The sequence below is a fragment of the Pyrus communis genome, chromosome 1 (genome assembly GCF_963583255.1).
Source record: "Pyrus communis chromosome 1, drPyrComm1.1, whole genome shotgun sequence".
NCBI lineage: Eukaryota > Viridiplantae > Streptophyta > Magnoliopsida > Rosales > Rosaceae > Pyrus > Pyrus communis.
In genome coordinates this window covers 15300163-15317574 of record NC_084803.1, presented here as the reverse complement: position 1 = coordinate 15317574, position 17412 = coordinate 15300163, and the positions used below count along the sequence as shown (strand labels likewise).

The 17412-nt window shown below is 36.6% G+C and overlaps 2 protein-coding genes and 1 pseudogene across 3 annotated transcripts; 2 read left to right on the top strand and 1 right to left on the bottom strand.

The window, feature by feature from the left end:
- Positions 1-148: 148 nt before the first annotated feature.
- Positions 149-2848, top strand: LOC137748657 (ankyrin repeat domain-containing protein, chloroplastic). Its single transcript, XM_068488828.1, has 7 exons — positions 149-868; positions 1115-1191; positions 1319-1417; positions 1517-1615; positions 1708-1806; positions 1902-2000; positions 2190-2848. The coding sequence occupies exons 1-7, from the start codon at positions 154-156 to the stop codon at positions 2286-2288; spliced, it is 1287 nt and encodes a 428-aa protein (XP_068344929.1). The 5' UTR covers positions 149-153; the 3' UTR covers positions 2289-2848.
- A 520-nt stretch (positions 2849-3368) lies between these two features.
- Positions 3369-6002, top strand: LOC137710957 (bifunctional nuclease 2-like). 2 transcript variants are annotated; one of them, XM_068450140.1, is made up of 9 exons: positions 3369-3694; positions 3955-4020; positions 4264-4316; positions 4396-4452; positions 4790-4855; positions 4947-5018; positions 5175-5284; positions 5365-5456; positions 5607-6002. In XM_068450140.1, exons 1-9 carry the CDS (start codon positions 3436-3438, stop codon positions 5657-5659), a joined length of 828 nt encoding a protein of 275 aa, XP_068306241.1. In that variant the 5' UTR covers positions 3369-3435; the 3' UTR covers positions 5660-6002. The 2 variants fall into 2 exon arrangements, with proteins under 2 accessions (XP_068306241.1, XP_068306233.1); XM_068450132.1 differs by having other exon boundaries at positions 3370-3694; positions 3955-4167.
- Positions 6003-6388: 386 nt separating this feature from the next.
- LOC137710644 (ammonium transporter 2 member 3-like) lies at positions 6389-9205 on the bottom strand (annotated as a pseudogene).
- Between the last annotated feature and the right edge of the window lie 8207 nt (positions 9206-17412).

Genomic DNA, 17412 nt, shown 5'->3' with positions numbered 1-17412 from the left:
TTCACAGTTTGAGATAAAAAAAAAAACTAAAACCGTGAAATAATAAAAATGAGTTTATTCTCACAGTACATAACAGTTTTTTTTTTTTTTCTTCAAAGCAGAGCAATTCTAAACCAGTTAAGGTATTTTAAATCTTTGATTTTTGGGGAAAGCATGGCGAGTGCAAAGACCATGCCACTCTCTCTAAACCCCCAATCCACCTTCCTCCTCGCCAAACCCCTCTCTCTCCCCACCACACCTCGCAAGCTATCGGCGCCTGCTACCCTAAAGTTCCCGCGAAAGCTCCATGGCCTCTTTCCCTCTTTCACCTCCTCCTACTCCGCCCAAACCGACCATTTTGACGAGGACCATGTAATAGGCGACTGCGTCGTGTTCGAAGAAGGCGTGTTCGACGACCCCTACCTCCAAAACGATACCAAAACCGACCGTATCAGACCCGAGAAAGCGAAACCCAGAAGAGATGGTTCCGAAATCGGGTCGGAGAATTTGGTTCCGGACCAGTGGCGGGAGGTGCAGGCGGAGATTAACATAACGAAGAAAGAGCGGCGGAAGATTGCGCAGGAGTTGCAGTTCGGGACGAGGGTGGAGAAGCAGAAGAAGGGGCTGGAGCCGATTAGGGATTTGAATTTGGAGGAGTACTTGGCGTATAGGGAGGCGAAATTAAACCAATTGAAGCCACTTGTTTTGGATGATGCTTCTGGTTTAGCTCCGACGGAGGAGTTGAAGGAGAATGAAGGGGATGCTAGGAAATTGAGTGAGAGAGTGGCGCCGAAGAATCCGAGGTGGGCGGTTTATGGGAAGGGATTGGAGGATGTTGCAGATTACTTTAACAGTGGGAATTATGAGCCTGGTGCTAAGAAATCTGAAGGTAATTGCTTGTTTATACTGAATTTTGCAGATGTGACTGCGATTTTTTGGATATTAGATTGCAGATGTGAGCTCTGAATTTTGTTGGAAAATTAGTAAACTTTAGATAATCAAGTATCCAAACTTCCATTTCTTAACCAAATTTTCAATATGGATAACTTTTCTTAGGTTGAATTTGAATTGGTTTTTTTGTGTTTTGTTTAATTCATAAGGTATGTGAGGCATTGTTTGTTGCTTGGATGAATAGGACCCCGAAAGTTATTTTCGAAAGAGGAAAAAGCTCTCCTTAATAAGCGAAAACCTGATATAGCTGCTGCTACCTCTGTAAGTGTCCCCCTTCTTATGATCATTCGTGCATGTTTAGGATAAAACATAATCACGTTTTTGTACTTCTAACTTGATGAACTTGAAGTTGTTAAGTTGTTTATAAAGTATTTGTAAACTCTTTCAGAGCAAATGGCTACCCCTGCACACTCTTGCTGCATCTGGAGAATTTTACCTTATGGATGCTTTATTGAAACATAATGCTGATATCAATGTCATGGATAAGGTACGTAAATGGCCACCTTTTACCTTAGAACGTTGAATGCAGAATGTTGTTCTTGGCTTTTCAATACCTGATTTAAGATTTGGTTCATGTCGTCTGCAGCACGGTTGGAGTGCTCTTCACAAAGCAATTCTTGGTAAAAACCAGGCCATCACGAACTATCTTTTGAGAGAATCAGCTAATCCATTTGTTCGTGATAAAGTGAGTACAAATTCACGTAGTGTATCACTGTATCCAGTTTAGAATTGGTGTGAAGATTATTGTCCTAATTAAATGTTTATGGTAAAAACCAGGATGGTGGCACATTGATGCATTATGCTGTTCGAACAGCTTCCAGTCAAGCGATCAAAATTCTTCTTTTATATAATGTTGATATAAACCTTCAGGACAACGTACGGATTTTAATTTCCCCTAGCGCTTTATTATGCAACTTCAATCTATAATAATCCAGAGAAGTATAATTAAATCAGTTACTTTCACTATATAGGATGGTTGGACGCCGTTACACCTAGCTGTTCAAGGCCGAAGAACAGATGTTGTGAGGCTTTTGCTGATTAAAGGAGCGAATAAGACATTGAAGAACAAGGTAAACATAGGAGTTCTGGATTCTGCACATGCTTGAACTGTCCTCCATAATATCTCCTTTTATATAACGCTGTTCAAGTTTAAGCAACTTATTGACTTTCCAGTATATGCATCTCATCACCTTGATGTGGACCGTAAGATTTGTGAATGTTATGATGAATGATTGCAAGTCATCTATACTTTCTTGCAGGATGGTTTATCCCCTCTTGACCTTTGCCTCTACTCTGGTCAAGACACGAGGACTTACGAGCTAATTAAGCTGTTGAAGCTTCTTCCGAGGTCGCGTTAACGGTTGGATATTCTAATCACATATCCGCCTCATCAGTGTGTCAGCTGGCCAAATGATCTGAAGGCAAACCAGGGTTTGATCTGCCATAACTTTACATCAAAGATTCAGCATGTCCAGCTATCATCCGACGATCCATCTTTCCAACTCACGAGCCGATGCTGTTACAACTGCGAAAACGCCATCTGGACTATCGAAAGGAGAACATTTGAGGCTCAAAATCATTAGCTATGCACCAACTTTGTAATGTTTTGTACTTGTGAAGTCACTGAAATTGAATTGCAGAATGTCTTGTTACATATTTGGACTGTTCGTGTTAGGCACAAAAGAAGCTCGAGTCCGCACGAGCTCAGCACGTGCTCAACACAATTGAAAGGGGCAGGACACGTACATACATGATGTTTACATGAAACAAAAGTGAGCTAGATCAATCGAGTCTTGAGCACAACTCATTTAACGTGTAAAATCACGTGTTTTATGTGGGTTTAGGAGAAGTGTGCGCGCGAATTCAAAATTCATTCTTTTATAGATTATATAGATTATAGTAATTTAAAATATCGTATTGCCAGAAGAAAAAATAATAGATCACGTGTCATTATGCTACGTTATGCTATGTTGATATGTCATTGCTATGCTAAATTTTTTTTTATTAAACTCGTTATAATATGTCAACATGTTGTGTTTTGTTATTGTTACGCACATTTATTTGTGCAAGCACCAAGTCACAATCGCCCAACCGAAATAGATCGAGTTGGCCCCGGTCCATAGAAACTGATTGAGTTTGAGTTTTTTCATGAGTAATGTTAGTGGACCAATTTTTAGACTATATTTGCAAATCATATGATATGTTACTAATAAAAAAAAAATATATGTTCATCAATAGTAATAATTCAATCATCAACAAACACCTTATACGATTTACAAATATAATTTAAATTGATAGTCTTCTAGCATTACTTCTTTTTTTTAACTGGGGAGACATGTCTCTGACAGGGAGTATTAGAACAAAATTATAGAAAATTAATCGTTAATTAAACTCGTTAATCACATTGATTAAAAAAGAGTTAAGAAGGCAACCAGCCGAAGTTAAGATCAACTCTCTCTCCTCTCTCTCTCTCTCTCTCAGACGTGGATATTTTGGTTTGGTGCAATGCTCGGAGCCGGAGCTCAATTCCACGTGACGGATCGCTCAGCTGCCATCCATCCGGTCCCAAAAACTTCGTCTTCTGCTTCCTCTTCGCGCCACTTGGTCTTCACGGTTCGATTAGGGTTCATCAGACCATCAAAACGGTGTCGTGCGCTCAAATCTCTCCGCATTACCTGCAACAGCTCTTCCTCTCGCTCTAGATCCAGCAACGCCGACGATCATCACGATTTCGACCACATCCAAGCGTCCCTCCTCCTCTCAGGTCCCATCTCTCTCTCTCTCTCTCTCTCTCTCTCTCTCTCTCTCTTTGTGATCGCATACATGTTTGTATACACATACAAATACGTACGTTTCTATGTATTTGTGATTATTGAATTGATTTTGATTCTGTTTCTTACTATTTCGTTCAAAAGATGGTCTTTGTTGCCTAAATTCTGCAATTTTGACTAAAGTGGAGTAATTTGTTGCTAATTGAGTGTGATTAGGTCTTTGAAGTTGTTTATTTCTGTTTAATTAGTGCAGAAACTATATCGCACTACCGTATGCAGAGGCGAGGGTTTCAAGAAGAATCGAAATGGCAGTTATCTGGTAAATTGCATCCCTTTTCAGTCCACGCCAGCCGACAACAAAATATTCTTGATACATTAGGCCGAAACTTTGTCCAGCGTTTCCAAACTCCCACGATTTTTCTTAAGATTTCTTGTGATGGAGACTTTTTGCTGCCAATTGTTGTAGGTATATGCAGTTATGTGTGTCATATGAATGAACGTGAATGTGATTTGGAGTGTATGTCCTTGGTTATTAATGTCGTTATCTGATTTTTGTTTTCAGGCGAATTTGCAATAGAAAATCTCATAGATGCCCAGTGGGGAGATGAGAATGGGGTAACTGTTTGAGCTCTGTTAATTAAGTTGGTTCTTTCTTATGTAATGTATTTTGATCCCGTAAATGGTCTTGCTACAGGACTCCCCAGATCATTTCCAGTTCTTAAGAAACCTTGTTGACAAACTCGGCTATCAAGTATGGAGCTAATTATTTGTGTGTATTAAGTTTACTTTCTGAAGGGTCGAAGAGAAGGCTTTTGTAGTTTGTCCTTTTCCTGCTTTAGCTACTCACTAGTCTCACTCTATGTTTATTGCATGTTCATAAGAAATCTAACGATACCAATAACTAGATTGTAGAAAAAAGTGAGTGTTGAGAAGGGATCGCAAGTATATAGTTTGTCCGACTTAAGAAGACATTCATAGTCTTTAGATCCCTGATGGTAGCATTGCACTTTGATTATACAATATTAGTTTTCCAAGTACAAGATACCATTCAGGTCATTGTCTTTTTTTTGTCACCACTTCAATTCCAGGTGAATATGGTGAGAATCACGGAAAGAGTGCGGAATACTTACTTTGCCAGATTGTACTTTAGCAAGGTGGTAAAAGTTAAAAACCGTATGAGTTATGTCCTAATCTTTTAAAGAAAATGAAGCAACCTTATGACATTGAGGTTCCTGTTATCTGCAGCCAGGGGAAAATGGCTTTCTTAGTGTGGATGCACGCCCGTCAGATGCCATAAATTTCGCACATAGATGCAAGGTATCTACATCTCTTGCCTTCCTCAACACAAATACTCATAGACTTTATGTACATAAATATTCCTGCTGCTTCATGTCCAAGCAAGAAACCTTCAGTTTACACATGACCATTTCGTTGAAATTGTTGTTAAGTTTTAGTGACACTTGCCACGTGCAGGCACCCATATATATAAACAAACAGATTGTCTTAACAGATGCAGTGAGGATCAGTTATGGAATGGGCAGAGTGCGCGATACAAAGTCTTGTTATGACGTATCTCTTGACAGGTACGGAGTTGTATTTTAGGGGTCTCAATTTTGTTTCGTCAGTTTTTTGTGTGTACGATCATATGTTGTATTCTTTTCAGTGCTATAGAGGGCCCAGATTCTTTAATTCAAGAACTTGGTTTGGTTAAGAATATCAATTTAGCTATCAAAGAGGAAAGATATAAAGATGCAGGTATTTTATCAGGACTTTTCACTGCTTTTGTAACATATACAATTACTAGTCACGTTACATTTTCCCTTTTTTTCATCGATTTGCTTCTGATTGCCTTATTCATGTTTTTATATATCGGATCATTTGCAAATTAACAATTGGTTCCTGCAGCCATGTGGAAAGACGAACTATTCAAGCTTCGCAAATCAATTCAAGGGCCTTAATCACTATAGAAGGTTGTCCTCTTCTAATGGTTTCTTAGAAATATGCCTTTGAGGCTTTTGGCATAGCTTTTCATCGCGAAGATTCTGGTGCAAGCAACACCTTTACGAGTTACTCAATGACGAGGGAACTTCCAAATTATTGAATGTACAGCTACCCTAGTATATTTTCCCCAAATTTGTAAATATAAATCGTGTATTTAGTTGGATCTTCCAAACCTAAAGACGGTAGGTTTTCCTTGGAGATATCCAGAATTCCAGAGTTTGTAAATCTTACCAAAATGTTGTATGAAAAGAATGATCATATTGTGTTTGCCCGTAATCGAATTGAAAAAAAATCTTGTTTCAAAAGACATTGGATGTTTTATTACATTTGTGCAGTGATTCTTCTACTACATTTACGTTCTTCTAAAGTTTGCGTGTATGAATCCTTGACAGCGATAGCAGTTCGATTGTGTTACAACAGTAGTTACCTGTAATTCGAATCATAACGCGATAAAATTGGATTATTGCAGTATGTTCTTTTTTTTTTCTTCACCAAATTACATAAGACGTGTGACACGAACGTAAATTACATGTCACAATTTGTACTCCAGTAGCAACATTCTTCAACATGTACGCTTTACAGACGAGAATAAAATGATGGATTGAACTAGCACCAGCAACGAAAGTTGCTGCATGCATTCTTTGAACTATAAAAACATAGGGAAAGTACTGCAAAACCTACTACATTTACGCTACAAAACTATGCTTCTCGCATCTGCAAATGGAAGGAATCCGTGGATTCTGCCATCGAATCTGTGTAGACGTCTTCCCACCGTGTCCCCACAGGGCATACGCTTCTTCTCCGTGCGCAGCATCATCACCAATGTCGAGGTCCTCTTCCTTCATTCGAAGATCAACTATGCGGCTGATCAAAATACAAATCAAGTTCGTGACAACCGCGTTCCACCCGATGATGAAAAGTGCTCCGCCGATCTGGTACCCCATTTGTTGGAGACCAACCTTTGTTTTCCCTTCAAGGATGCAGTGCATTAAGCCAGGACCGTAGGTATAGTGGGGGTACGTCATTCGGAGAAGGTTGGGTCGGGCAAAGAAGCCCGAGAGGAGTCCCCCCAAGAGGCCGGCTACTGCGTGCGTGTGGAAGACCCCCAACGTGTCGTCGACGCTTTGGAAGACGGCCGATCTTCTGTGCAACATCATCATGGTATACCAAGGTATTGAGCCAGACATTGCTCCCATTATTAGTGCTGCCCATGGCTCCACAATCCCTGCTCGATCATGTTCATATTATTGGTGGAATGCTGCAAAATTGCTTGTTTTTACTTTCTTAAATAAATCAAAGCCAAGTTTATAACATTCCTAACCATCATGTTCTTGTTTTATGAAAGCAATGATTACATTATGTTTAATTGTTAGATAAGTGACACGTTATGTTGTCAGATTGTTCGATGATAGACTTTAAAACAACAATCCACTTGATTAATGAGCGAAGATTGACAGTCTGATAATTTAACATGTCATGTATTTTATTATACAAGAGCATTGGAATTTGTTATATCTAGGAGTGATTTTCGGTCGGATTGGAAACAAGCATTCCCAATGCCAATCCAAAAATTTCGGAATCAATATTAGTTCCAATTTCGTAATTTTGGATTATCAAAATTTATCAGAAATTTCGGAATTGGTTTTATCTCGTAATGTTCAAAACATAATTTGGACCTCCTACATTTTGCAAGACTTTGAAAATTTTCAAACTTTTATATATCCGCCATTCAATTCAATTTCTAAATTTTTGCGATATTTGTAGACCGTTACATGTGTGTTTGACATAAAATCATATTAGACAAGATATAATATTGTCCATTTATAAAGTATAATAGTATTATTAAATACACAAAATACGAAATAAAACATATCTAAATACAACAATAAACTTGATAAAATAAGATTATCCATGGTTTTTTGTTTTTTTGTTTTAGCATTGGAATTTAGGAATTTCGGTTTGGATAGGTACATTCCAATTGCCATCCAAAATTTTCAAAAATTTTCAGAATCGGAAAATTTTCAAATCTGGAACGAAAATTTTCGATTTGAATTATAATTTTCAATCCATTTTGCAGCCCTAGTTATATCAATTGATGTTAATCAAAACCTAGTTCACATATATTGATAAGCATCATTTGATATATGACATGTTATATTAAGGCATCTTACGTTACACTTCAAAACAGAATATACGACTAATTGATAGTATAATAACATAACATGTCATGCATTCCTGTAAGAGGACGTTTTCATTGGTTGGTGTGATGCAGACGAGGCCGGTGATCATCCCCTGGACCGCACCGATGACAGAGCTTTTCCGGTACACCAACATGTCAAGGGAAACCCACACCAGAAGGCTGGCGGCGGTGCAGATGTGGGTGTTGATAATGGCCAAAGATGCAATCACGTTCGCTGCAAATGGAGATCCTCCATTGAATCCTGTCCATCCAAGCCACAAAAACCCTGCACCTCCCAACATGCGAATTATGTTGTTTGGTGGAAAATGTTGCCTGTCATGTGCTTGTCTTGGTCCTACCTACATGATCATCACCAAATCACTCCATCATGCGACGATAATCTAACACTAAAAATATACGAAAGAAAGAAGCAAAGTATGCACAACTATAATCGGTTATACATATTTAATAAAAAAATAGAACGAAGAAGCACCAACCAAATTATATAGATGCACTAAACTACGGTTTATATACTACTTACTATTTGTTTAGTGTTTTTCGGTTCTACTCTTGATAAGCTTTTTTGTAAGCGATTCTGTTTGTGCATGTTATTTAAAAAAGAAAAAAAAAACAAGTATTAAACATAGAATGATGTTATGTTACTCGACACAATACGACGAATAATCAATGACGTATTTCTCAACAGGCTGAGTATTGACAATTTGATAGTGTAACAAGACATACTAAGCATAGAGTTGGGTGTCTAGATCAATTACCCAATAGGCAGCAGTGAAACCAGCCACACCAGAAGAAAGATGAATCACAAACCCACCAGCATAATCGATGATGTACTTCTCATGAAACCTGTTCCCCCAAATACTAAATACACTGTGGAGTTCATCCTCCCAAGGAGGGACCCACGGAGCAAAATCACAGTAATGGCGGCAAATACAAATTGGTAGTACACATAGTCAGCCTTCGGAAGATACCCCATGTATTGCGTCAGGAGAAAACGTTGGGGCAAAACCGGGTTTTCCCAAAATTGAGCAAAATATTGAGCCAAATGTCATGTTGTGGGCCCACATGACCCAACAGATTAGGACTGCAGCAAAGCATACAGGGCCATGAAAGCTGAGTTTACGGCCCATTTCTTCTTCACCATGCTCCGGTAGAGAATCACAAGGCCAGACACACTTTGCATGCCCACCATGGTGGTGGCTATTAGCTGCCACCCATTGTCTGCTTTGTTCATCCATGACCGCGACACTTTGTCCGGATAGAGATTAGTTGGGAGGTCGATAAGAAGTGGACAACCATTGTTCATCGGAAATAGGGGAAGCGAAGAGAGAGAGTTTGGTGAAACTTTGGAATAGCTTACAAGGAAGGGAAATATATAGGGTTTAGAGCTTTGGAGTTTGGCTTAATGTTTAATGTTGTTGTACATTGTAATTATCTACAAATCTGGTTTTTTAGTACAAAAAAGCATACACTCAACATTCATTGCTGGCTGATGTTACAGATTCAATTTGAAATTATATGGTCTTTGTCATTTGACTTGTCTACCAAATTGAATAAAATGAGACATTAATTGGATATCATGAGCTGCAAGGGCCTCTGAGGTTTGTGAATCCTAAGGGGTTAGTTAGGTTGGTAAAAGTGTTGCAATAGTAATCACTCATCTTTTGTTCTCAATCTACTTTAAAAGGGTCAGCTCTCAAGATATTTGTTTGAATTTAATCGTTGCATGAGTTTGTAAACCATGTTTGTGCAACTTGGATTTTGTCCTCATTACACTTTTTAGTATACAACCTTTGAAGTTGCTTGAGAATGCGAAACAATTACCTAAGTTTGGTCTTCAATTAACTCTAGAAGGGTCAGATCCCACGCATTTGTATTGAATTAGTTGTTGAACAAGTTGTAAAGCTAGTTTGAGGCTGCTTGAGGATACGAAGTAGGGAGCTACCTAAGTTTGGTACCCAATAAATTCTAAGGGCAAGCTCTCAAGACATTTGTCTTGATTTAATTAATGAACGAGTTGTAAAGTCGGTTTGTGCGATCATGATTTTGCCTCTTTTCTTTTTAGTATACATAAATTTTGAGGTTTATGAAGGACGGAGAATATGCAGTCACCTAAGTTTGGTTCTTAAACAATTCTATAAGAGTCAACCCTCGAGGCATCTGCCTTAGTTTAACTATTGTACAAATTGTGGAACCGATTCAGGTAATTAGAGTTTTGTTTTTGTTTTTTTTTCATTTGTACACAAACTTCAAAGTTGCTCGAAGGTGCGAACTAAGAGTGGAATGGCCATGATCCAATTGGCGCACTAACATTAAGACACCAACACTTTTGGTACTCCCTCTTACAAAACCTCCAAATTTTTGATACTATCTTGTTTCCACAGCCCACACATTAGCTAGAGTTCCATCAAATAAACTCCAAGCAGTGGAATAATGTAGCAATTAAAGCACACCCTATCAATGACTAATGTGTTGCAGTCCTATTAGATTAGGAATGTGATTGTGTAAATTCTAATATATCTAGGAATATCTCTTATATTCCTATTAGGAGTTGATTACTTATTAAGAGTTGTAATCCTAAAAGGGTAAGGATTTTACCTATCCTACTACAATAAATAAAAGCACAATGGGTGAAATAGAACATACCTCACAATTACACATCTCTCTCTTCACTCTATTATTGTCGCACCTTTCTTTCTCTCTATGGTCTCCATAATCGTTTAGTAAATTATGCCTACAACATAATGTGATTAATTATTTTATTTTTTTGGTGCAAATTTATATGATTAATGTGAATATTTTGTCTCTGCATTTGAATATTCATTTTTGTTTTCCCTTTTTATCTAGTCGGGGTGTAAATGTAGGAGTGTATTCAATTGAGAATTTGAAAGACTTTAATGGATTTTTATGGAGTTTAATTGATTTGTAGAGATTCCATATAAAATTTTTATTTAATTCCCTCGAAATTTCATAGGGAGAGGTGATATTTGTAGATGTTTAAAATACACTACGAAATCTCTCAAATTCCCTCTAACTCCTCAACTCTATCAAATTCTGTAAAATTAATTTCTAATTGAATACACCTGGAATGTTATAAATTTTTTTAAAATCCTAATTGAATACATCCGGATTTCTAAGGATTTTAATAAACTATCTTAAAATTCTAATTGAATATACGTTAAATTTCAGAGAATCACTTAAAATCTTGATTAAATATCCTTAGATTCATTAAAAGAATTAAAATCCCTTCAAATCCGAAATTCTTATTTTATATTATTTAAGAAAATAAAAATACTTGTTTGTAAATTGTGTTGGAACTTGGAACACCAAAATAAATAAATATCTGATATTTGTTCAATGAAGATTCTTAGCTCAATACAAAGAAAGTTCATTGGTTTGTATATTTGAAAGATGTAGGGAAAATACAGTCTAGTACACCTATGTTATTATGCAAATGGATGGATATTTGAGAAAAAAAAAACTTTCCCTTTCATACTACGATAATTAGTGTATCTGACCGTACTCTCGATGCATTGAAAATCTTTATGCATATTGGAAACCCACTAACACTAATTAGATTAGATAAAGAATTAAGATAGGTCAAGACAAGAAGAAATTATTAAGTCGCGGGTCAAATATCCACCTGAAAAGGGCTTACATGAAAAAAGAAGTTAAAATGACGATGTTTCGAACTAATAATATATTGTCATGAACTCATAAAAAAATCAAAACATAAAAGAGATGTATAATGGGTATGAGTATGAGATGTTCTAGAGTGTAGGTTATCCCAAAAACATCGCACACCCTTTGTGTATTACGACCCCGGTCACCCCTTCCTGGTCCCAACTAATGGGTCTTTAGCTAAACCACCACGTGACATCTGATTTTGATTTTTTCTGAAAAAATCTCTAATTGGTGACCGTCTAAAAAGTTATGCGCAATTTATTTACTATTGGTCGAGATATTTCACTAATTGGTAACCGATACTAATCAATATGATTTTTTGTTTGTGACTTGACATAAACAAATTAGCTAAAACAATAACTCCAACTTCACATAAATTCATATTCTATTTCTCATAATATATTAAAATATCATTTTCTCAACCAAAAAATATGCCATATTTTAAAATAGGATTACAAATTAACTTGACTCCTCAATATATGAGAAGAAGTGTGACATCCCACATCATCCACGGGAGTGATCATTATATGTATATTCTCATCCCTACCTAGCACGAGACCTTTTGGGAGCTCACTGGCTTGGGGTTCCATGGGAACTCTGAAGTTAAGCGAATAGCGCACGAGAGCGTTCCCAGGATGGGTGACCTATTGGGAAGTTCTCGTGTAAGTTCTCAGAAACAAAACCGTGAGGGTGTGCTGGAGGCCTAAAGCGGACAATATCGTGCTACGGTGGAGTCGGGCCCGGGAAGTGGTATTGCCGGGCCGGGATGTGACAATTTGATATCAAAGCATTGTGACATCTCACATCGCCGAGGGGAGTGATCCTTATATGTATATTCTCATCTCTACCTAGCACGAGACCTTTTGGGAGCTCGCTAGCTTCGGGTTCTATCAGAACTCTGAAGTTAAGCGAGTAGTGCACGAGAGCAATCACATAATGAGTGACCCACTGGGAAGTTCTCGTGTGAGTTCCTAGAAACAAAACCGTGAGGGCGTAGTCGGGGCCCAAAGCGAACAATATCGTGCTACGTTGGAGTCGGGCCCGGGAAGTGGTCCCGCTCGGGCCGGGATGTGACAAGAAGTTTCTCCTCAATATGTTTTCTTATCGATTTATGGAACTTTGTATTTATAATCAGAATAGTTCATATTATAAAACACATTATAAATATCATATTTGCAAACAAAATTAATAAAAAGTGAGATTGTTTAGTCAGTGAACTGTATAAAAACAAATGTTGGATATGGTAAAAGCATTACTAACCTTTTATCTATTTTCTATTATTGATTGGCTCAACGACTTGATTTTAAATTGATTTTTTAGATAATCTATACAGAATGATTTACAATATAAAGGACCTCGATCCTAAACATGAAGTTTTGTAAATCGGTAACACAAAAAAAAAAAAAAAAAAAAAAAAGAAGAAGAAGAAGAAAGAATTCAAGTTTCATTAATAGTTGCCATATTTGTGCCAACAAAGTAGCATCACCGCACATCTCCTAACAATATAGAGCCTGGACCTTTTTTCTCGCATCATGCTCCAACATCCTTGCCTCGCTGCACACCCAGCGCCACCGCCACCGCCGCCTCGAGCAGAAGAACAAATCGAAGAATCACCACTCAGCCCCTTTCGCTTAACTTGCTTACATATGCATTGACCCATAATCTGTCTCCAAATTCTCAAGCTTAAAAAAAACAACGTACAAAAATATTGAAATATGATACAGAAGAATCCCTTTAATCTAATTAACCCTAAACCAAAACAGACCAAACCCAGCAAAGATTTCCCATAGCCAAAGTCATAAGCTTTATGAATATATGGTGAAGAGGAATTTACATAATTTAACCCTAAGCCAAAACTGAGTAAACCCAGCAAAGATTTCCCATATTTTGTAACAATTTTACAGAAACCCAGCAAAAAACTCCAGTTTGTTGGTTTTGCTTTCTCTCAATCTGTGACAAATGACAGCCCACATCATCTAGACTTATGTAAACCCAGCAAAAAGCGCCTCCCTGATTTTCGTCATGTCAAACACTTGTCTCTTCCTCTCTGACTCTGCATTTGTTTTCTCTGTATTTATTTATATTTTTCAGGAATGCTTTGATAATTTGGCATAGCAAAAGGTTTCTTAATTGCTTTATTATTTTTGAGTAGTTACGTTTTTTTTTCTTCATCCGACGGTGGAGATTTTGATCGAGACCATTCTTAGTGCTTTTGTCGTCCACGTTCCGTGTTTTGATTGGTTGATATGGGAAAATGATTTTCTCCGGATTCACTTTGTTGGGATTCTAATGATCCTCACATTATAACCGTTTATCGTATATTGTGCGATCAATTTTTATTAAGTATTATTTGTGTTTAATTTTAAATAAAAATTGTTAAATGATTTCTGACCGCACGATGCATGATGAATTGTTAAAATGTGAGGATCCCCACAATTTGAATCCGAATGGAATCCAAATCCGTTGATATGTACACTACATCGATGTATTAAGCAAAAGGTTTATTGTTATATGGTTATGGACTTTCTAATTCTAGAATAATGATTTTTTTTTTTTTAAGCTGGAAATTAATGATTCCTGAAAAATTAAAAATTATGAGTTAGCACCAATTAATCGGTTAATTTGGCTTAAGAACGATCGATAATACTTAAACCATATTAATGAGTTGGACAACAAAATTGTGGGTGCAATTTGTTTCCTATTAAAAAGTTATTAGGTGGAAAAATCTTTGTTTGTTACTTTAATCTGGAAAAAATAAGAATTTCACTAGCTTTGTTCGCGTTGCTCGTGTTTATACCAACTAATGTATAAACAACATCACACGCTCACGCAAGACAGGAGCACATCTTGAACAACAATACGATATTTATCAAAACTTACTAAATATTATCGTTGAATCCTGTGTCATAAGTGACATTACACCCTATTTGAAGAAATGAAGACATAAGAGATAATAAAAGGACAAAGTAGGGTCATCCCACCATGGACGATGGTGCATAACAGCTTGATTCGTTCAAATATGGTGGTTTATTTTTATTTTTTTGTAAAGAGGAATATTACTAAATCGTAGTACTGAGTAACAATATGATGGTTCAATTAATAAAATATAACGTTATTTAACCATCAAAATGTATTGACTTATGTATTAAACGTGTCTAGATTAGGGAAAAGGATCCTCGCCGGATCATTTTCCCGGGGATCTGGGGAGGATCCAAAAATCATGTCCGTTAATCGCACATTGTAACATCCCACATCGCCCAGGAGAGTGATTCTTAAATGTATATTCTCATCCCTACCTAGCACGAGGCCTTTTGGGAGCTCACTGGCTTCGGGTTCCGTTGGAACTCCGAAGTTAAGCGAGTAGCGTGCGAGAGCACTCCCAGGATGGGTGACCCATCGGGAAGTTCTCGTGTGAGTTCCCAAAAACAAAACCGTGAGGGCGTGGTTGGAGCCCAAAGTGGACAATATCGTGCTACGGTGGTAGAGCGGGCCCAGGAAGTGATCCGTCCCGGGTCGGGATGTAACACACATCGTGCGGTTAGAAATCATTTAAAATTAAACATAAATAGTACCTAACGAAATCTGACACAAGCTCAATCTTCTACAATTTCAATGCTGCCTCCAAAAACTTCGACATCTCAAGCTTGAAGAATTAATCAATGAATTTTACTTTTTTGAAGTTTAGTTCCAATTTTTATTTGATTTGAAACTTTAACTTCTATTTGCATTGTAAGCTTAATTTTCATCATGAATCTTGATGCATCATTTGAATTTTTTTGAAGTTTAGTTCCAATTTTTATTTGGTTTGAAACTTGAACTTCTATTTGCATTGTAAGCTTAATTTTCATCATGAATCTTGATGCATCATTTGAATTATTGTGTGTGTAAATTGTGAATGATGAATAATAGATGAATTTAGGCTACAATGTATGAGATAAAGGTACAAACAAAGGTTTTGCCCTTGAATTGGGTTTAAGAAAAAGACAAATTTTGTCCCAAAACAAAGTGGAATTACCATTGTCATACCATGCCAACCAAACTATTTGGCAATACCAAACTTCGGTATACTAAAATTTTGGTATGGTAATGGTAAATTTTTTTGTCAAACCGAAAGTTTGGTACTATGGTTTCGATATGGTAACCGTACACCCCTAACTATTCACATTTCAATTGTCAAGGCATTGCACTAAGAATAATACTTGTGTTGGGTAAATTACTGTTTGACCTCCTGAATGATTAGTCTAGTTGAAATTGATCCCCTAAACTATTTTTTTGGTAAATTAACCCCCTGAACTATTTAAAATAAGTCAACTGACCCCTTATCGTTAGATTCTGTCCACTATTCTGTCAAGTTCAAGAGCAAATTAGTATTTTTATCATTAATTCTTACATGTCACTAATAACCACCAATAAGTTCTAACTTGTGGACACATAATAATGTGTAATGACAATGTGAAATGGTATGTTATGCAAACGTTTGGATTCTTTATGTTTCTTATTATGCTATAAGTTTTTGAATTATTATGTGTCCACGTGTTATTATTTTATTGGTGGTTATAACCGACAAGTAAGAATTGATGATAAAAAGATTAATTTGACTGAACATTGGACGGAATCTAACGAGAAAGGGTTAATTGACTTATTTTAAGTAGTTTAGGGGGTTAATTTACCAAAAAAATATTTCAGGAGATCAATTTCAACCAGGGTAATAGTTTAGGGGGTCAAACCGCAGTTTACCCTACTTATGTTTCTCCTTATAGCGAACCTACTTGTTCCTCCACTTATGATTAACGTATCTTTACTTTACGAATATTATAATTGGAATCATTCATTTTTTTTATTGTCATCTAAAGGTAATATCTACTGAAAAAGCATTTATTAGATCATTTAGCTATCCATATGCATCAAACAAATAGACGGTTTATCATGATGATACTATTTGTTACTAAAATCGTCGATTAGTTTGACATGCATGAATGACTAAATAATGTCTAAATTGAATGATTTTTCTGTACATATGATCTTTAGATAATAATAAAGAGATTGAACGATATAATGTTCACAAGATGAAGATATCTAATCATAAATAGGAGAACAAATAGGTTCCCAGCGAGGAAAACACAAGTATTCTGCTTGCAGTAATCCCACCACTTTCAGTCATCTATCGAACGGTTTCATTTCAACATCTCAACATTCAATCCTTTAGGTAATTATATTTTAACTTCCTTGTGGTTAAATAAATATTGATTAATAAGAATTTAAAATATTCAATATGTAGAACAATTTAATCTCTTATATTCATCATAACAACTCAGATATAACTTTTTGGTTTAAGGAAAGAAACGATCATTAGGGTGTCCAAGGTGATTCAATTTCTAGTACTAGGGCATTTTTGCCCACTATCCTTAGATAGTTGTAATATTCATCACTTTATTTATATCGTTTAATGAGTTTAAATTTTAAGATTTGTATCTACCCACTACAAAAAAAATTTAATTTAAATTTATCTAACGATAATAAATAAAATGATGAGTATTATCATCACTTGAAAACGGTAAACAAAAATATTCTTACTTGAAATAGGAATGCGAGCTAAGCAATCAGATGGAAATAAAATGGAATGCGTACCTTGAGTAGCAGTGCAGTATGTAGCAGCGCAGGAGTAGTGCTCATCCGATTCCTAAGGCTGGCCCATGAGAGCCTCATCCTCTTGTGCCATATAACCTATCAATACCATAGTTGATAGCATCTGAGTTTTGGTATCTTTAGTCGTTCATGCGATGTACATGACAATATGAGTCGTTTGTTTGTGCATTATGAAACTTATTT

Coding starts and splice junctions, on each gene's coding strand:
- LOC137748657 (XM_068488828.1), top strand. CDS start 154: ATGGCGAGTGCAAAGACCATGCCACTCTCTCTAAACCCCCAATCCACC. Junction 1,192..1,318: donor ATATAGCTGCTGCTACCTCT/GTAAGTGTCCCC, acceptor AAACTCTTTCAG/AGCAAATGGCTACCCCTGCA. Junction 2,001..2,189: donor ATAAGACATTGAAGAACAAG/GTAAACATAGGA, acceptor ACTTTCTTGCAG/GATGGTTTATCCCCTCTTGA.
- LOC137710957 (XM_068450132.1), top strand. CDS start 3,436: ATGCTCGGAGCCGGAGCTCAATTCCACGTGACGGATCGCTCAGCTGCC. Junction 4,317..4,395: donor AGTGGGGAGATGAGAATGGG/GTAACTGTTTGA, acceptor GTCTTGCTACAG/GACTCCCCAGATCATTTCCA. Junction 5,285..5,364: donor TATGACGTATCTCTTGACAG/GTACGGAGTTGT, acceptor TATTCTTTTCAG/TGCTATAGAGGGCCCAGATT.